Source organism: Pseudophryne corroboree, chromosome 2 (genome assembly GCF_028390025.1).
Source record: "Pseudophryne corroboree isolate aPseCor3 chromosome 2, aPseCor3.hap2, whole genome shotgun sequence".
NCBI lineage: Eukaryota > Metazoa > Chordata > Amphibia > Anura > Myobatrachidae > Pseudophryne > Pseudophryne corroboree.
This window is the reverse complement of record NC_086445.1, coordinates 839,540,169-839,561,865: the sequence shown is the minus strand read 5'-3', so window position 1 is coordinate 839,561,865 and position 21,697 is coordinate 839,540,169. Positions and strand designations below refer to the sequence as shown.

Below are 21,697 nucleotides of genomic sequence, written 5' to 3'. Positions count from 1 at the left end.
CGATCTATACCCCACAGTACTAAAGTACAGTTCCCCAGTATCCACTAGGACATTAGAGAAATATCCAGTCATAAATAAAGATCTATGACAAGGAAATGTCCACATCACTGACTTATTATGCAGCAGGCGGTGTATTGAGGGGACAGGGAGAACGTACATATGCTAAAAGTAATGAATTTACATAGACATAAACAGCTTGCTGCAGCGAAAAACACACATATACATAGCAAAGCTATTAATGCAAATAAACCGCTGCTGAAAAAGTGTTTGAAAGATTTGTGTTTGTTTTGTAATAGACACATTATCGTGCATTTACAAGGGCTACAAATGATCAAACGCAAGCTTGCTTTTATCTCACTGCAGAAGCTGGTGACTTGGGATACCAGGACGTATCCTCAAGCTATTTCTGTCTCATAATAAGCAGGAGAGGAGTTACAGCTCCTCCAAATGGCGCACTGGCTTGTGTTGTGTAATAAAACTCAATAACATTTACCGCATTTAAAATTGCATCTAGCAAAACACATGCAAAATGACGCCCTCCACCCCCCCCCCCCCCCCCTCCAAAAAAAAAGAATGAAGTTGGTCATTCAAAATAGGAAAAATAAGAGAATTCAATTCTGAACTTTTGATGAAGGTAGTGTCTGATCAGTATGTGGGTTAGTGTTTGGCTTTGCAATAGTCTTTCAGATAAAGCATTCTTTGGTGTCCTGTACTATTTATTGGTGAGGGATAGAAAAAAAATTGAGGCTGATCTCTGTTTGTTCACTATAATGCAATTTACCATACTATGGGGGTCATTCCGAGTTGAACGCTCGCTAGCTAGTTTTAGCAGCCGTGCAAACGCTATGCTGCTGCCCACTGGGGAGTGTATTTTAGCTTAGCAGAAGTGCAAACGCACGTGCAGCAGAGCTCTGCAAAAACAGTTTGTGCAGTTTCAGAGTAGCTCTGAAACTACTCAGCGCTTGCGATCACTTCAGCCTATTCGTTTCCGGATTTGACGTCATAAACCAGCCCAGCCACGCCTGCATTTTTTTCAGACACGCTTGCGTTTTTGCAGACACTCCCTGAAAACGGTCAGTTGACACCCAGAAACGCCCCATTCCTGTCAATCTTCTTGTGGCCATCAGTGCGACTGAAAACTTTGCTAGAACCTGTGCAAAACAACAAATTCCTTTGTACCCGTACATCGCGCGTGCGCAGAAATGCCGATTATTAGACTGATCGCTGCGCTGCGATCTACTTGGAATGACCCCCTATGACTGTAGGTAAAGGCTTGCTATTTGGATTTGTATTTGATATTTCAGTGCCCTGTATGGATCTTACCGTGACTTTCTACAGTACAGTTGGGCATAACTTGTTGCAAGGTGATGCTACATAGGTTCACCACAGAACCTTGTTGCTTTGAGAATCTGGAAACAGGGTTGGACTTGCCCGCAGCGGGCCCCACTTCCTTGGGTAGGATGGGGTTGGTTGGACCCAATACCTCCTCCTCTAGGGAACAGGCTCAGACTGTGCACTTGAATTCTAAATGATATATTATATGTTACCTTATACTGCCCAGGATTACAGTGTATTTTCTACAGTGAATTGCTGTTATTAATTAATCTGGTACATTATCATGCATGCAGTATTTGCCTTATAAATATATGTTTCAAGGGGCATAGACCATGCACTTTCTAATAGTTACCGGAGCCATTATGTTGTCAGGACGCTCCCCTAAACATGGGCCCCTACCACTGCATCCCCCCGGTGGGCCCTTCATGCCCCAAGCTGACACTGTCTTGGAATCACCTGTCCATCGGCAGGGCATTTGCAGTGCTAGGTAAGTTCCTTATACAGTATTTGTGCAATAATTTCCCTTTTGGCACACAGGTGTAGACAGAGCACATTTGTTCATTACAGTATGTAGCCCTGATGCTGTACTATACTCTACTGACACAGGAGACAATGTGTCAATAGCACATCTGTTGAAATATGGAGTGTGCTAATGCACAGTCTCCATGGTCCACTTTTAGACAGGCATAAGTCCTTTACTGAGATGGCTACCGTTTGCTCTTCTGCGTGTTGTCATCTGTTACTGTGTTAGCGTGCCACAGTGGGACACAGAAGGGTTCCACTTAGTTTCAAGCCACCCTACGATATCCTGAGCTTAGCAGTCACCAAGCCATACCACTACAGCTCGTATATGCAGACTGCACAGCAGCTACCCACATACATCACCAGCTGGTGCTCTGTATATTCTGTATGTAACTGAGTACGTCTGTACAAATATACTACTGCTCAGTAAACCATTTTACTTGTTAAGTCCTGGGCTCTTTGGTGACTTTAGTGGATCCGCTGGTGTATACTATTACCATCACCAAATAGTACAAACATATTTCTACAGAATCCACCAACAATTGTCTCCTAAATAAGTTCTGCAATTGCTTCATGGCTCTGTACAGAATTTAATCTGAACTCCTGCTGCATACAGTCTTTATTACATCTATAAACTTATCAATGTAGATTTCTGTTCAGACAGTATAATCATCTGTTTTTGTATCAACAATTTATGTAGCTTATGATCATTATATATTACTCACTTGTTTGCGCCAATTGGCGTGATTAATATAGAATTACATATTTTTCATTATTTTAATAGATTTAGTATAAGAATTGTTTTGAACAGCTACCTTTATGATAGAAATTATTATTTTAATAAATATTGTTTCATAATTTCTCATATCCAAGCCTCAAATGCATTTATTTTCATGATCTATGGACTCTGATATACCTTTTTTTCCCATCTAGGAAATTAAGTATTTAATTGAAAGACTTTTCAGTGAAAAAGTGCTTCACTGGGATAGTCTCTTTTCAGATGCACTCCGATAAATGTGTGCTAAATAATGCTAAATAACAAATAAGTCCCATAGTCAGCTTAGGGTTTCACTATCCCTATAGACACCTGTTCTTTAAGTATACATTCACCCCATGTGTATACAGCATAATGAGGCAATTGTGGAGAGACATACCCTCATATTACCATCTGCAATGCTCTTACAAATCCATTCCTTTCCCAGTTGAAATCATAAGGGTAAAGCCCTTAAAACATGTAGCTATGATTCTTGCCAAATCCTAGTATGGAAACACATACAGTATGATTCCACAACTGTAAAATGATTAGTGTACAATGGGAATGGTGGTGCCCACTAATTATTAAATATAAACTGGAGTTTAGTAGCTGTTTGTATTAGTATCTGTTTGTGTTACTCATAACCCTTTCACATCTCCAAAATAACCCGGTATATTGCTGTGTCGACCCAGGGTGAGGTGCGGTGTCAAAGGGGTTCCCAGGCCGACTAACCAAGTATTTCAACCTTGGAATAAAGCAGGGTTATTCCCAGGTTGAAGAGCAGTGTGAACAGGTTGCCAGGTCAATGCGACCTGGGATCCGTTCACACTATAAGGAGAGGCCATCTCTCTGGAGATTATCTGATATCCAGGCATCGCCTCCGCACACATCACTGCTGGCGTCACCAACCCGGCAATATGCAGGTTGGTGTCGCCAGTCTGAAAGGGGTCCCAAGCTGGTCGCACTCCGGAAGGAGCCGTGAACAATTCCCAGTGCGACTCGCTATTGCGATGTGAAATGGATATGATTTACTATGATAGGCAAGTCTTAAAACATTTTAATTTTGGGGACAGTCAGAAAATTGAATTTAAAATTTACTGCCAGGTTTAAGTGGGTGCTGCCATATCGTGAGCTGTATCCATGCTCATGAGCCTCCAGTCTACCAGTGATGTCACTAGCTACTTGATAATTGGTTCAGCCTATAAAATGACAGCCTGCATAAGAAATAGGTGCTTGGAGATGGCTCTCATAGAAGATACTGTAGGCCCATTGGTAGAGGTTGATGGGAGATAAGTTGCCCAAAACTTAGCTCCTCTTCAGACCAATAAATTCTTAACACAAGCCAGCTATACTCTCTCTCTCTCTCTCTCTCTCTCTCTCTTCAAATACTTTACTTTAGCTTTACATAAACCTAAGAATGATGTTTGTCTTGAGCCTTGGCTACAAATGCATCCACAACACCTCCACTGCCTGGATTTCCTATCTCATTCATAAATACTGTCTCTATTACCCTGTCTTAACCTCCAAAATCTTCCCACTTATAACTTTATCCCAGGCACGTACACAGCACTCTTTTATGGAGCTGTTAGAGATGAGCGGGTTCGGTTCCTCTGAATCCGAACCCGCCCGAACTTCATGTTTTTTTTCACGGGTCCGAGCGACTCGGATCTTCCCGCCTTGCTCGGTTAACCCGAGCGCGCCCGAACGTCATCATCCCGCTGTCGGATTCTCGCGAGGCTCGGATTCTATCGCGAGACTCGGATTCTATATAAGGAGCCGCGCGTCGCCGCCATTTTCACACGTGCATTGAGAGTCATAGGGAGAGGACGTGGCTGGCGTCCTCTCCGTTTAGAGAAGAAAGAGACACAGTAGAGACGAGAGAGACACAGTAGTAGTAATTTTGGGGAGCATTATTAGGAGGAGTACTACTATACTACTATACTACTTGCTGAAGTGATATAGATTAGATAGTGTGACTGTAAGTGTATTGTATTATCTGACTTGTGGGGGAGACACTGACAGTGGGGAGCAGTTAGAGTCTGAGAGCAGGACTCAGGAGTACATATAACGTACAGTGCACACTTTTGCTGCCAGAGTCAGTGCCACACTGCCATTGTTGTGACCACACTGACCACCAGTATAATAATATATTTTGTGATTGTCTGCTTAGGACTCGGAGTACTAGTTGCAAGTTGCAACGTGAGTGACCTGACCACCAGTTTAATAATCAATCACCACCAGTTTAATATATATATATATATATATAATTGTATATAATATATATATATATATATATATATATATATATATATTATATATATATATATATATATATATATATATATATATAATATTGTATACCACCTACCCGTGGTTTTTTTTTTTTCATTCTTCTTTATACATACTACTATAGTAGCTTACTGTAGCAGTCTGCGGTGCTGCTGACCTGACAGTGTCCAGCAGGTCCGTCATCAGTCATTACATAATAAATATATATAGTACCTGTCCGGCTGCAGTACTAGTGATATTATATTGATTTCATCTCATTATCAATAATTTATCATCCAGTCTAGACTCTATATTAGCAGCAGACACAGTACGTTAGTCCACGGCTGCAGCTACCTCTGTGTCGGCACTCGGCAGTCCATCCATAATTGTATACCACCTACCCGTGGTTTTTTTTTTTTCTTCTTTGTACATACTACTATAGTATAGTAGCTTACTGTAGCAGTCTGCGGTGCTGCTGAGCTGACAGTGTCCAGCAGGTCCGTCATCAGTCATCATTACCTAATAAATATATTATCTACCTGTCCGGCTGCAGTACTAGTGATATTATATATACATACATATATATATTGATTTCATATCATTATCATCCAGTCTATATTAGCAGCAGACACAGTACGTTAGTCCACGGCTGTAGCTACCTCTGTGTCGGCACTCGGCAGTCCATCCATAATTGTATACCACCTACCCGTGGTTTTTTTTTTTCTTTCTTCTTTGTACATACTACTATAGTATAGTAGCTTACTGTAGCAGTCTGCGGTGCTGCTGAGCTGACAGTGTCCAGCAGGTCCGTCATCAGTCATCATTACCTAATAAATATATTATCTACCTGTCCGGCTGCAGTACTAGTGATATTATATATACATACATATATATATTGATTTCATATCATTATCATCCAGTCTATATTAGCAGCAGACACAGTACGTTAGTCCACGGCTGTAGCTACCTCTGTGTCGGCACTCGGCAGTCCATCCATAATTGTATACCACCTACCCGTGGTTTTTTTTTTTCTTTCTTCTTTGTACATACTACTATAGTATAGTAGCTTACTGTAGCAGTCTGCGGTGCTGCTGAGCTGACAGTGTCCAGCAGGTCCGTCATCAGTCATCATTACCTAATAAATATATTATCTACCTGTCCGGCTGCAGTACTAGTGATATTATATATACATACATATATATATTGATTTCATATCATTATCATCCAGTCTATATTAGCAGCAGACACAGTACGGTAGTCCACGGCTGTAGCTACCTCTGTGTCGGCACTCGGCAGTCCATCCATAAGTATACTAGTATCCATCCATCTCCATTGTTTACCTGAGGTGCCTTTTAGTTGTGCCTATTAAAATATGGAGAACAAAAATGTTGAGGTTCCAAAATTAGGGAAAGATCAAGATCCACTTCCACCTCGTGCTGAAGCTGCTGCCACTAGTCATGGCCGAGACGATGAAATGCCAGCAACGTCGTCTGCCAAGGCCGATGCCCAATGTCATAGTACAGAGCATGTCAAATCCAAAACACCAAATATCAGTAAAAAAAGGACTCCAAAACCTAAAATAAAATTGTCGGAGGAGAAGCGTAAACTTGCCAATATGCCATTTACCACACGGAGTGGCAAGGAACGGCTGAGGCCCTGGCCTATATTCATGGCTAGTGGTTCAGCTTCACATGAGGATGGAAGCACTCAGCCTCTCGCTAGAAAAATGAAAAGACTCAAGCTGGCAAAAGCAGTAGCACCGCAAAGAACTGTGCGTTCTTCGAAATCCCAAATCCACAAGGAGAGTCCGACTCCAATTGTGTCGGTTGCGATGCCTGACCTTCCCAACACTGGACGTGAAGAGCATGCGCCTTCCACCATTTGCACGCCCCCTGCAAGTGCTGGAAGGAGCACCCGCAGTCCAGTTCCTGATAGTCAGATTGAAGATGTCAGTGTTGAAGTACACCAGGATGAGGAGGATATGGGTGTTGCTGGCGCTGGGGAGGAAATTGACCAGGAGGATTCTGATGGTGAGGTGGTTTGTTTAAGTCAGGCACCCGGGGAGACACCTGTTGTCCGTGGGAGGAATATGGCCACTGACATGCCTGGTGAAAATACCAAAAAAATCAGCTCTTCGGTGTGGAAGTATTTCAACAGAAATGCGGACAACAGGTGTCAAGCCGTGTGTTGCCTTTGTCAAGCTGTAATAAGTAGGGGTAAGGACGTTAACCACCTCGGAACATCCTCCCTTATACGTCACCTGCAGCGCATTCATAATAAGTCAGTGACAAGTTCAAAAACTTTGGGTGACAGCGGAAGCAGTCCACTGACCAGTAAATACCTTCCTCTTGTAACCAAGCTCACGCAAACCACCCCACCAACTCCCTCAGTGTCAATTTCCTCCTTCCCCAGGAATGCCAATAGTCCTGCAGGCCATGTCACTGGCAATTCTGACGATTCCTCTCCTGCCTGGGATTCCTCCGATGCATCCTTGCGTGTAACGCCTACTGCTGCTGGCGCTGCTGTTGTTGCTGCTGGGAGTCGATGGTCATCCCAGAGGGGAATTCGTAAGACCACTTTTACTACTTCCACCAAGCAATTGACTGTCCAACAGTCCTTTGCGAGGAAGATGAAATATCACAGCAGTCATCCTACTGCAAAGCGGATAACTGAGGCCTTGGCATCCTGGGTGGTGAGAAACGTGGTTCCGGTATCCATCATTACTGCAGAGCCAACTAGAGACTTGTTGGAGGTACTGTGTCCCCGGTACCAAATACCATCTAGGTTCCATTTCTCTAGGCAGGCGATACCGAAAATGTACACAGACCTCAGAAAAAGAGTCACCAGTGTCCTAAAAAATGCAGCTGTACCCAATGTCCACTTAACCACGGACATGTGGACAAGTGGAGCAGGGCAGGGTCAGGACTATATGACTGTGACAGCCCACTGGGTAGATGTATGGACTCCCGCCGCAAGAACAGCAGCGGCGGCACCAGTAGCAGCATCTCGCAAACGCCAACTCTTTCCTAGGCAGGCTACGCTTTGTATCACCGGTTTCCAGAATACGCACACAGCTGAAAACCTCTTACGGCAACTGAGGAAGATCATCGCGGAATGGCTTACCCCAATTGGACTCTCCTGTGGATTTGTGGCATCGGACAACGCCAGCAATATTGTGTGTGCATTAAATATGGGCAAATTCCAGCACGTCCCATGTTTTGCACATACCTTGAATTTGGTGGTGCAGAATTATTTAAAAAACGAGAGGGGCGTGCAAGAGATGCTGTCGGTGGCCAGAAGAATTGCGGGACACTTTCGGCGTACAGGCACCACGTACAGAAGACTGGAGCACCACCAAAAACTACTGAACCTGCCCTGCCATCATCTGAAGCAAGAAGTGGTAACGAGGTGGAATTCAACCCTCTATATGCTTCAGAGGTTGGAGGAGCAGCAAAAGGCCATTCAAGCCTATACAATTGAGCACGATATAGGAGGTGGAATGCACCTGTCTCAAGCGCAGTGGAGAATGATTTCAACGTTGTGCAAGGTTCTGATGCCCTTTGAACTTGCCACACGTGAAGTCAGTTCAGACACTGCCAGCCTGAGTCAGGTCATTCCCCTCATCAGGCTTTTGCAGAAGAAGCTGGAGACATTGAAGGAGGAGCTAACACGGAGCAATTCCGCTAGGCATGTGGGACTTGTGGATGGAGCCCTTAATTCGCTTAACAAGGATTCACGGGTGGTCAATCTGTTGAAATCAGAGCACTACATTTTGGCCACCGTGCTCGATCCTAGATTTAAAGCCTACCTTGGATCTCTCTTTCCGGCAGACACAAGTCTGCTGGGGTTGAAAGACCTGCTGGTGAGAAAATTGTCAAGTCAAGCGGAACGCGACCTGTCAACATCTCCTCCTTCACATTCTCCCGCAACTGGGGGTGTGAGGAAAAGGCTCAGAATTCCGAGCCCACCCGCTGGCGGTGATGCAGGGCAGTCTGGAGCGACTGCTGATGCTGACATCTGGTCCGGACTGAAGGACCTGACAACGATTACGGACATGTCGTCTACTGTCACTGCATATGATTCTCTCAACATTGAAAGAATGGTGGAGGATTATATGAGTGACCGCATCCAAGTAGGCACGTCACACAGTCCGTACTTATACTGGCAGGAAAAAGAGGCAATTTGGAGGCCCTTGCACAAACTGGCTTTATTCTACCTAAGTTGCCCTCCCACAAGTGTGTACTCCGAAAGAGTGTTTAGTGCCGCCGCTCACCTTGTCAGCAATCGGCGTACGAGGTTACATCCAGAAAATGTGGAGAAGATGATGTTCATTAAAATTAATTATAATCAATTCCTCCGTGGAGACATTGACCAGCAGCAATTGCCTCCACAAAGTACACAGGGAGATGAGATGGTGGATTCCAGTGGGGACGAATTGATAATCTGTGAGGAGGGGGATGTACACGGTGATATATCGAAGGATGATGATGAGGTGGACATCTTCCCTCTGTAGAGCCAGTTTGTGCAAGGAGAGATTAATTGCTTCTTTTTTGGTGGGGGTCCAAACCAACCCGTCATTTCAGTCACAGTCGTGTGGCAGACCCTGTCACTGAAATGATGGGTTGGTTAAAGTGTGCATGTCCTGTTTATACAACATAAGGGTGGGTGGGAGGGCCCAAGGACAATTCCATCTTGCACCTCTTTTTTCTTTAATTTTTCTTTGCGTCATGTGCTGTTTGTGGAATGTTTTTTGGAAGGGCCATCCTGCGTGACACTGCAGTGCCACTCCTAGATGGGCCCGGTGTTTGTGTCGGCCACTAGGGTCGCTTATCTTACTCACACAGCTACCTCATTGCGCCTCTTTTTTTCTTTGCGTCATGTGCTGTTTGGGGAGGGTTTTTTGGAAGGGCCATCCTGCGTGACACTGCAGTGCCACTCCTAGATGGGCCCGGTGTTTGTGTCGGCCACTAGGGTCGCTTATCTTACTCACACAGCTACCTCATTGCGCCTCTTTTTTTCTTTGCGTCATGTGCTGTTTGGGGAGGGTTTTTTGGAAGGGACATCCTGCGTGACACTGCAGTGCCACTCCTAGATGGGCCCGGTGTTTGTGTCGGCCACTAGGGTCGCTTATCTTACTCACACAGCTACCTCATTGCGCCTCTTTTTTTCTTTGCGTCATGTGCTGTTTGGGGAGGGTTTTTTGGAAGGGACATCCTGCGTGACACTGCAGTGCCACTCCTAGATGGGCCCGGTGTTTGTGTCGGCCACTAGGGTCGCTTATCTTACTCACACAGCTACCTCATTGCGCCTCTTTTTTTCTTTGCGTCATGTGCTGTTTGGGGAGGGTTTTTTGGAAGGGACATCCTGCGTGACACTGCAGTGCCACTCCTAGATGGGCCCGGTGTTTGTGTCGGCCACTAGGGTCGCTTATCTTACTCACACAGCTACCTCATTGCGCCTCTTTTTTTCTTTGCGTCATGTGCTGTTTGGGGAGGGTTTTTTGGAAGGGACATCCTGCGTGACACTGCAGTGCCACTCCTAGATGGGCCCGGTGTTTGTGTCGGCCACTAGGGTCGCTTATCTTACTCACACAGCTACCTCATTGCGCCTCTTTTTTTCTTTGCGTCATGTGCTGTTTGGGGAGGGTTTTTTGGAAGGGACATCCTGCGTGACACTGCAGTGCCACTCCTAGATGGGCCCGGTGTTTGTGTCGGCCACTAGGGTCGCTTAGCTTAGTCATCCAGCGACCTAGGTGCAAATTTTAGGACTAAAAATAATATTGTGAGGTGTGAGGTATTCAGAATAGACTGAAAATGAGTGTAAATTATGGTTTTTGAGGTTAATAATACTTTGGGATCAAAATGACCCCCAAATTCTATGATTTAAGCTGTTTTTTAGTGTTTTAAAAAAAAAACACCCGAATCCAAAACACACCCGAATCCGACAAAAAAAATTCGGTGAGGTTTTGCCAAAACGCGGTCGAACCCAAAACACGGCCGCGGAACCGAACCCAAAACCAAAACACAAAACCCGAAAAATTTCATGTGCACATCTCTAGGAGCTGTACTCTTCCCCATTAAACGCTTCTTCACCAATTAAAATATTTAAATAGTTTCCAGAAGACTTGCATCTGGAGAGCAAGCCTATCCCTCATCTTGCAAATCCCTATTTCTACACCTATTCCTATTCCTTCCTAAAGCTGCCCACACTTTACCCATCAGCAACCATAAACTTAATCGCCTCTCTTATGTACAGTAACAAGTGTTCTCCCACATTCCTGAAATTGAAAGCTTATTTGGGTAGAGAGCTACACTTGCCTTCTGTTTTATGTCAGACTATGTAATTTGTCTGATTTGAAGTGCTGTTTATTTTTTTAGTGGATCAAAAGTTACCACTTTATAAATAAAATAAGGAAAAGAATAAAAGAAATTAAAAAAACCAAAAAACAAAAAAAAAACACTTTAGTATACCTATACTCTAGTCTTAAAACAAAACTGTCCAAAGAACGCTTACAAAAGATTTTGGAAGCACATATTTTTGTAGCAAGAGCTAATAAGCATAAATTCAATGTTTACAAGCACAAATGGAAATTTAATTTATATCATGGATATCACCTCCCACATGAAATGTGACATTCAAAAACACATTATACTGTATTTAGAGTTACTGAATCATCTTATCCAGCTGCTTCTCCAAATGTCATTAGTTTCACAAGAACTTTTTTTTCCACATACTTTAGAATTATTCACATTACCTTTATTTCTCTTCTTGGATTTATGTTGTAAAGAGGACTGTTGGAATGTCTGAAAATAAGAAACAAACGCTTTCATTAGAACTGAATACACATTTGCAATTCGCAGAATTTTCCTATTCACTTTGCTCTAAAGTTCCCTTTTAGCCAATGCACTCTAGTAAACAACTGACTGCAGGTATAATGGCAGGAGTCACGTGCTTTCTCATCTACCACAGCTAGATGTACAGTAAGAGGGTATTTGTATATACATCTCTCTCTCTGGCGCCAACATGTAAAGTATTGTGGATCCACCAACCCCCGTGATCTGCAAGGGATATGGACTTCACCTTTATAGAGAAGCATATAAATATGACAAACGCATTAAAATGATGCAAATGCTTATTAACAATGTGATCTCCCCACATCAGTTGGAGGTGTTCACAAAACTCAAGCTTTGAGCTGATAGAGGTCTGTGGCAAGCGCATCAGTAATGGAACGTCCCAGTCTAAACAACTACTCTTATGTGTGTCAACTGTCAAGGTTGCTCTAACTGCAAGTGGGTCAGCATGATGGACTATGCCTTGCTGATGACTAAAGGTTACTGGAAACTGGAAATTGTTCACTTTGTACCTGGCCCAACAGATGTTAGGAGAAGGAATGGTCTGAAAGGTATTAAAATTCCCTAAAAAGAGTATTACAGTCCCTAGCTGTAGCAAGTAGTGATGAGCGGGTTCGGTTCCTCGGAATCCGTACCACCCCGAATTTCACCCATTTTACATGGTTCCGAGGCAGACTCGGATCCTCCCGCCTTGCTCGGTTAACCCAAGCGCGCACGAACGTCATCATCCCGCTGTTGGATTTTCGCGAGATTCGTATTCTATATAAGGAGCCGCGCGTCGCCGCCATTTTCACTCGTGCATTGGAGATGATAGGGAGAGGACGTGCAGCATTCTCTCAGTTTCTGTGTTCAGTGTGCTGCAAATATCTGTGCTCAGTGTGCTGCAAATATCTGTGCTCAGTGTGCTTGCAAATATCTGTGCTCAATGTGCTGAAAATATCTACGTTCTCTGCCTGAAAAACGCTCCATATCTGTGCTGCACTGTAGTATATAGTAGGAGGACAGTGCAGAATTTTGCTGACCAGTGACCACCAGTATTATATAGCAGTATGGTACAGTAGTACACTGCTCTACCTACCTCTGTGTCGTCAAGTATACTATCCATCCATACCTGTGGTGCATTTTAGTTGTGCGCAGTATATATAGTAGGAGGACAGTGCAGTATTTTGCTGACCACCAGTATATAATATATAGCAGTACGGTACAGTAGGCCACTGCTCTACCTACCTCTGCGTCGTCAAGTATATTATCCATCCATTCTTGAGGTGCATTTTAGTTGTGCGCAGTATATATAGTAGGAGGACAGTGCAGAATTTTGCTGACCACCAGTATATAATATATAGCAGTACGGTACAGTAGGCCACTGCTCTACCTACCTCTGTGTCGTCAAGTATACTATACATCCATACCTGTGGTGCATTTTAGTTGTGCGCAGTATATATAGTAGGAGGACAGTGCAGAATTTTGCTGACCACCAGTATATAATATATAGCAGTACGGTACAGTAGGCCACTGCTCTACCTACCTCTGTGTCGTCAAGTATACTATCCATCCATACCTGTGGTGCATTTTAGTTGTGCACAGTATATATAGTAGGAGGACAGTGCAGAATTTTGCTGACCACCAGTATATAATATATAGCAGTATGCCACAGTAGGCCATTGCAATTGATATATTACTGGCATATAATTCCACACATTAAAAAAATGGAGAACAAAAATGTGGAGGGTAAAATAGGGAAAGATCAAGATCCACTTCCACCTCGTGCTGAAGCTGCTGCCACTAGTCATGGCCAAGACGATGAAATGCCATCAACGTCGTCTGCCAAGGCCGATGCCCAATGTCATAGAAGAGAGCATGTAAAATCCAAAAAACAAAAGTTCAGTAAAATGACCCAAAAATCAAAATTAAAAGCGTCTGATGAGAAGCGTAAACTTGACAATATGCCATTTACGATACGGAGTGGCAAGGAACGGCTGAGGCCCTGGCCTATGTCCATGGCTAGTGGTTCAGATTCACATGAGGATGGAAGCACTCATCCTCTCACTAGAAAAATGAAAAGACTTAAGCTGGCAAAAGCACAGCAAAGAACTGTGTGTTCTTCAAAATCACAAATCCCCAAGGAGAGTCCAATTGTGTCAGGTGCGATGCCTGACATTCCCAACACTGGATGGGAAGAGGTGGTGCCTTCCACCATTTGCACGCCCCCTGCAAGTGCTGGAAGGAGCACCCGCAGTCCAGTTCCTGATAGTCAAATTGAAGATGTCACTGTTGAAGTACACCAGGATGAGGATATGGGTGTTGCTAGCGCTGAGGAGGAAATTGACAAGGAGGATTCTGATGGTGAGTTGGTTTGTTTAAGTCAGGCACCCGGGGAGACACCTGTTGTCCGTGGGACGAATATGGCCATTGACATGCCTGGTCAAATTACAAAAAAAAATCACCTCGTCGGTGTGGAATTATTTTAACAGAAATGCGGACAACATTTGTCAAGCCGTGTATTGCCTTTGTCAAGCTGTAATAAGTAGGGGTAAGGACGTTAACCACCTAGGAACATCCTCCATTATACGTCACCTGGAGCGCATTCATCAGAAGTCATTGACAAGTTCAAAAACTTTGGGTGACAGCGGAAGCAGTCCACTGACAACTAAATCCCTTTCTCTTGTAACCAAGCTCCTGCAAACCACACCACCAACTGCCTCAGTGTCAATTTCCTCCTTACACAGGAAAGCCAATAGTCATGTCACTGGTAAGTCTGATGAGTCCTCTCCTGCCTGGGATTCCTCCGATGCATCATTGAGTGTAACGCCTACTGCTGCTGGTGCTGCTGTTGTTGCTGCTGGGAGTCGATCATCATCCCAGAGGGGAAGTCAGAAGACCACTTGTACAACTTCCAGTAAGCAATTGACTGTCCAACAGTCCTTTGCGAGGAAGATGAAATATCACAGCAGTCATCCTGCTGCAAAGCGGATAACTCCGGTCTTGGCAGCTTCGGTGGTGTTAAACGTGAGTCCTGTATCCACCGTTAATTCACAGGGAACTAGAGAATTTCTTGAGGTACTGTGTCCCCGGTACCAAATACCATCTAGGTTCCATTTCTCTAGGCAGGCGATACCGAGAATGTACACAGACGTCAGAAAAAGAGTCACCAGTGTCCTAAAAAATGCAGTTGTACCCAATGTCCACTAAACCACGGACATGTGGACAAGTGGAGCAGGGCAGACTCAGGACTATATGACTGTGACAGCCCACTGGGTATATGTTTTCCCTCCGAAGCAAGAACAGCAGCGGCGGCACCAGTAGCAGCATCTCGCAAACGCCAACTCGTTCCTAGGCAGGCTACGCTTTGTAACCTCTTACCGAAACTGAGGAACATCATCGCAGAATGGCTTACCCCAAGTGGACTCTCCTGGGGATTTGTGACATCGGACAACGCCACCAATATTGTGCGTGCATTACATGTGGGCAAATTCCAGCACGTCCCATGTTTTGCACATACATTGAATTTGGTGGTGCAGAATTATTTAAAAAACGACAGGGGCGTGCAAGAGATGCTGTCGGTGGCCCGAAGAATTGCGGGCCACTTTCGGCATTCAGCCACCGCGTGCCTTAGACTGGAGCACCAGCAAACACTCCTGAACCTGCCCCGCCATCATCTGTAGCAAGAGGTGGTAACGAGGTGGAATTCAACCCTCTATATGCTTCAGAGGATGGAGGAGCAGCAAAAGGCCATTCAAGCCTATACAGCTACCTACGATATAGGCAAAGGAGGGGGAATGCACCTGACTCAAGCGCAGTGGAGAATGATTTCAACGTTGTGCAAGGTTCTGCAACCCTTTGAACTTGCCACACGTGAAGTCAGTTCAGTCACTGCCAGCCTGAGTCAGGTCATTCCCCTCATCAGGCTTTTGCAGAAGAAGCTGGAGAGATTGAAGGAGGAGCTAAAATGGAGCCATTCCGCTAGGCATGTGGGACTTGTGGATTGAGCCCTTAATTCGCTTAACCAGGATTCAAGGGTCGTCAATCTGTTGAAATCAGAGCACTACATTTTGGCCACCGTGCTCGATCCTAGACTTTAAACCTACGTTGTATCTCTCTTTCCGGCAGACACAAGTCTGCAGAGGTTCAAAGACCTGCTGGTGTGAAAATAGTCAAGTCAAGCGGAACGTGACCCGTCAACAGCTCCTCCTTCACATTCTCCCGCAACTGGCGCTGCGAGGAAAAGGCTAAGAATTCCGAGCCCACCCGCTGGCGGTGATGCAGGGCAGTCTGGAGCGAGTACTGACATCTGGTCCGGACTGAAGGACCTGCCAACGATTACTGACATGTCGTCTACTGTCACTGCATATGATTCTGTCACCATTGAAAGAATGGTGGAGGATTATATGAGTGACCGCATCCAAGTAGGCACGTCAGACAGTCCGTACGTATACTGGCAGGAAAAAGAGGCAATTTGGAGGCCCTTGCACAAACTGGCTTTATTTTACCTAAGTTGCTCCCCCTCCAGTGTGTACTACAAAAGAGTGTTTAGTGCAGCCGCTCACCTTGTCAGCAATCGGCGTACGAGGTTACTTCCAGAAAATGTGGAGAAGATGATGTTCATCAAAATGAATTATAATCAATTCCTCCGTGGAGACATTCACCAGCAATTGCCTCCAGAAAGTACACAGGGACCTGAGATGGTGGATTCCAGTGGGGACGAATTAATAATCTGTGAGGAGGGGGATGTACACAGTGAAAGGGGTGAGGAATCGGACGATGAGGAGGAGGTGGACATCTTGCCTCTGTAGAGCCAGTTTGTGCAAGGAGAGATTGATTGCTTCTTTTTTGGGGGGGGCCCACACCAACCAGTCATTTCAGTCACAGTCGTGTGGCAGACCCTGTCGCTGAAATTATGGGTTTGTTAAAGTGTTCATGTCCTGTTTATACAACATAAGGGTGGCTGGGAGGGCCCAAGGACAATTCCATCTTGCACCTCTTTTTTCTTTAATTTATCTTTGCATCATGTGCTGTTTGGGGACTATTTTTTGAAGTGCCATCCTGTCTGACACTGCAGTGCCACTCCTAGATGGGCCAGGTGTTGGTGTCGGCCACTTGGGTCGCTTAGCTTAGTCACACAGCTACTTCATTGCACCTCTTTTTTTCTTTGCATCATGTGCTGTTTGGGGACTATTTTTTAAATCTGCCATCCTGTCTGACACTGCAGTGCCACTCCTAGATTGGCCAGGTGTTTGTGTCGGCCACTTGGGTCGCTTAGCTTAGTCATCCAGCGACCTTGGTGCAAATTTTAGGACTAAAAATAATATTGTGAGGTGTGAGGTGTTCAGAATAGACTGGAAATGAGTGGAAATTATGGTTATTGAGGTTAATAATACTATGGGATCAAAATGACTCCCAAATTCTATGATTTAAGCTGTTTTTGAAGGTTTTTTGTAAAAAAAACACCCGAATCCAAAACACACCCGAATCCGACAAAAAATTTTCAGGGAGGTTTTGCCAAAACGCGTCCGAATCCAAAACACGGCCGCGAACCGAATCCAAAACCAAAACCCGAAAAATTTCCGGCGCACATCACTAGTAGCAAGTAATGTTGAGCAGGTAAAATTTAGAATCTATATAATTAATAGTGTAAGGACTTAGGGGTGATTCCGACTTGATCGTAGCTGTGCTAAATTTAGCACAGCTACCATCAGGAACACAGACATGCGGGGGGACGCCCAGCACAGGGCTAGCCTTCCCCGCATGTTAGTCTCATGCTGGCCGGGAGCTACTTGTTGCTGCCCGGGTCGCATCGGCTGCGTGTGACGTCATGCAGCCGCTGTAGCCAGACCCCCTGCACGGTCCGGCCACGCCTGCGTAGCCAGACCACGCCTGCGTAGCCAAAACGGCGGCCAAATGCCGCCATGCCTGCCCCTTCACGCCCAGCGACCGCCTCTGCCTGTCAATCAGGCACAGGCAATTGCTAGGCAACTAACCCGATCGCTGCGAAGAACTGCGGCGAGCGATCAGGTCAGAATGACCCCCTTATTTCTATGAAGCCGTTGCCTGAGCAGGGCACATCATACAGTATGCCAAATTAAAGTTCTTGGTCTGTAGATGTGCAGAATTATATTGGTGTTGTGATTGGTTTCTTCATTCCATAGTTATGTGTCAAAATGTCTGCCAGCCAATTACAGATCATCACCATTGAGCTCCTTGAAAATGTGACAGCTGGTCAGGTCTGCCTGTGCACCTGCTGGGTGGTCTGGAGACATGTGACCTGCCGGGTGGTCTGGAAACAGTCAAAGTTATGTGCAGCCACCCACTTAGCAAGGATACTACGGGGTATCGACTGCTAAGGGCGTGTAAAGGGATAAAATTTGCTGCTGCGATCAGATCTGAATTAGGCCCTTAATTTGCACAAGGACACACAGATAGATCATTCTAAAATATAAGTGAATATGAAACCATTATTTGTGGTTACATCATGCCACCTAGAGATGGAATCTACACATATGGTACTTCACAATAGATTCTGCCAAAAGACCTACTGAGCTTACAAGTGAAATGTATACTGTACATACATGGTTCACTAATAATGTGGTAGGGAATATAGATTGTAAGCTCCACTGGAGCAGGGACTGATGTGAATCGGCAAATATTCTCTGTAAAGCGCTGCGGAATATGTGTGCGCTATATAAATAACTGGTAATAAATAAATAAATAAATAATAAAACTGATTAATTGCCTTTTCATGCCATACCGGGAAAAGAGGTGGTTAACTATGAAGCATAAAATGTTCCCTGTGCAATGCAAAAGCAATGCCTTGTTTATGGAGCAATGCAGAGATTAGATATTCTTTTGAGGTGTAAAATGATTAAAATGATATATAGGGTGGAGAGGTACAATTTTTAGCTGTTTACCTGCAGTGTGATGGGGCACATGGCCACCACCAGCAGGGACACCCGTCTTCTCCTACTCTTTTACTGGGATTTGTTGCTTTCATGATGCAGATCCCAGGCCAGGTGCATACTGTACCCAGAGCCGGCCCTAACTAATATAATGCCCTGATTTTGGCTGGTGCCCCCTAGGACCACCGCTAGTTCTGCCTCTGACCCTGCGCCCCTTTTGCAGCACCATCACCCCTCACCCATAGCAGTCCTCATTTTGGTGTTCCTGCCCCCTATATTTTAAATAGGGACAGTGCGCACATTTGGCGCACAGGCCAAAAAGGGGTGTGTTCTTGCTGGGAAGGGGCATAGCCACACAATAGTACCCCCATTTCAAATTATGCTACAGTAGTGCAGCTTTATTCACATTATATCATGCGATAGTGTCCCTTATTCATGTTACTTCACACTGTAGTGCCACTTTACCTTATATACGTTACTCCTCAGAGTAGTGCCCCTTATTCACATTACATCACACTGAATTGCTCCTTATTCTCATTACACCACACCATATTGCTCTCTATTCACATTAGACCACACTGTAGTGCCCTTTTTATGTTACGCCACACAGTAGAGCACCTTATACACATAATGCCACACTTTAGTAATGCATTTATACCACACAGTAATGCCCCTTACACATGTGACACATTATTAATGTCCTTGAAAACATAATGTACCTTACACATTATGTCAACCATTATTAATGCCATTATACACATAATGTCCCTTTCACATATGCCGCACATTGGCCCTCATTCCGAGTTGTTCGCTCGCAAGGCGAATGTAGCAGAGTTACACACGCTAAGCCGCCGCCTACTGGGAGTGAATCTTAGCTTCTTAAAATTGCGACCGACGTACGCGCAATATTGCGATTACAAACGAGTTAGCAGTTTCAGAGTAGCTCCAGACTTACTCTGCCTGTGCGATCATTTCAGTGCTTGTCGTTCCTGGTTGACGTCACAAACACACCCAGCGTTCGCCCAGGCACTCCCACCGTTTCCCCGGCCACTCCTGCGTTTTTTCCGGAAACGGTAGCGTTTTCAGCCACACGCCCCTGAAACGCCGTGTATCCGCCCAGTAACACCCATTTCCTGTCAATCACATTACGATCGCCGGAGCGAAGAAAAAGCCGTGAGTAAAAATACTTTCTTCATAGTAAAGTTACTTGGCGCAGTCGCAGTGCGAACATTGCGCATGCGTACTAAGCGGATTTTCACTGCGATGCGATGAAAAATACCGAGCGAACAACTCGGAATGAGGGCCATTATTAGTGCACTTATACATATAATGACACACATAGTGCCCCTTACACATTTGTTAACATTATTAATACATTTATACACATTACACACATAAGACCCCTTACACATATGCTGAACACTACTGCACAACCAACCCACCCGCACACAGCACTAACATGGCCGCTAACACTATTACCTCCACCTCTGCTTGGATACAGATGTGTCCACATACATCTTGCCTCAATACGCCATGCAGCAGGGGATGCCTGGCGTCAGTCAGCTGGCAGCTCTGCTAACGTCGGGTGCCTTTTTTGATGAAAATGCATCTTATTTGCATTACTATGTTGCTAGCATGCACAAGCAGCTACGGCTTATTAAAATGATATGCCGCATTCCTATATTCTGTATGCAACTGTGGCTGTATATGCATACGAAATACATATCAAATTACAGTGTCTTCCCGTAATACAATGTAACGTAGCATTTCGTATGCAGACACAGCCGCAGTCATACACACAGAATATAGGCATGCCGCATATTATTTTAATCAGCAGAAGCTGCTTGTGCCCCTAGGCATTTGCCTAGTTTGCCTATGCCTAGGGCTGGCTCTGACTGTACCAACAATGAAAAACTCAACTTCTCACAGAAAACTGTAACATGCAGTGGAAACCGTCCCAATATTCACTTACTATCATGATCAGAGTAAGCCATATTGACATGCTAAAATGAGCAGTAATTTAGGAGAAATACAGTACCTGGAATGTTTAATTTAATGAAATGGACAGATATAAAGTAGTAGGATTCTGGACAATGATGGGGAAGTTACACTTTGCATAATGCAACACTTCAGATTTGAACCTCCCTACACAGCTGAGCACATTACTAGATTGCAGATTCTCTCCTGAGATTGGTAGGAATCACCTAGAAGTACGCTGGGCTGACAGTTACAGCAGGCTTCGTAAATTACCTCAAGCACAATTCTCATGAGACCCCAATTGATATATTCTACACATGCATACGCAGTCATATTTTTCCAGTCCATTTGCATTTCGGCAGAACCCAATGACTCAACGTGATTTACCCTATGCCTAGGATATCAATTTATTAATGAGATGTGCATTCTGCAAGGTTCATTTTATAAGTAACAGAACTGCAATGTTTATGTCACTGCAAGCTGCAAAACACACACACAAAACCCCTTTCTTTTAGATAAGATTTAATTCTATACAGAGCACATTATCTAGAAAAAAAAGCTGCCTTTCCCAAAATAAATTTATGCTACTACTCTATCTCCATGGAAACCAACTTCTGCCATCTCAAATATTCAGTAAAAATTAAGATAGAGGGTGAAAAAATATAGTAATGGATAGAAAGCAACAAACCTTTTAAGATCAGCTCTTTCAACACATTATGAAAAGAAAAAAAAAATCAACGTATTAATTTTACTTAGAACATTAAATCAAAACTTATATTGTACATTTCCACAATTAAATCTTTTATAGTCTTCTTCCCAAGCTACAGTAGTTTTCTGACTGAGCCTCACAGAGGTATCTACAGTATAGATGAAAAAATAGGATTTGAATTACCTACCGGTAAATAATTTTTTCGTAGTCCGTAGAGGATGCTGAGGTCCACATTAGTACCATGGGGTATAGACTGGTCCACTAGGAGCCATGGCACTTTAAGAGTTTAATAGTGTGGGCTGGCTCCTCCCTCTATGCCCCTCTTACCAGACTCAGACTAGAAACTGTGCCCGAGGAGACGGACATACTTCGAGAGAAGAAAATACACAGA

The 21,697-nt window shown here is 44.4% G+C and overlaps 1 protein-coding gene across 5 annotated transcripts in view; it reads right to left on the bottom strand.

The window, feature by feature from the left end:
* The window catches only part of CNKSR2 (connector enhancer of kinase suppressor of Ras 2), an 805,595-nt gene that overhangs the window by 199,017 nt on the left and 584,881 nt on the right, over window positions 1-21,697 (bottom strand). For all 5 annotated transcript variants that reach the window (XM_063955759.1, XM_063955760.1, XM_063955761.1 and 2 more), the window contains one exon: window positions 11,634-11,682. In XM_063955759.1, the coding sequence (XP_063811829.1) occupies window positions 11,634-11,682 (49 nt within the window). The remainder of the gene's footprint in view (window positions 1-11,633; window positions 11,683-21,697) is intronic.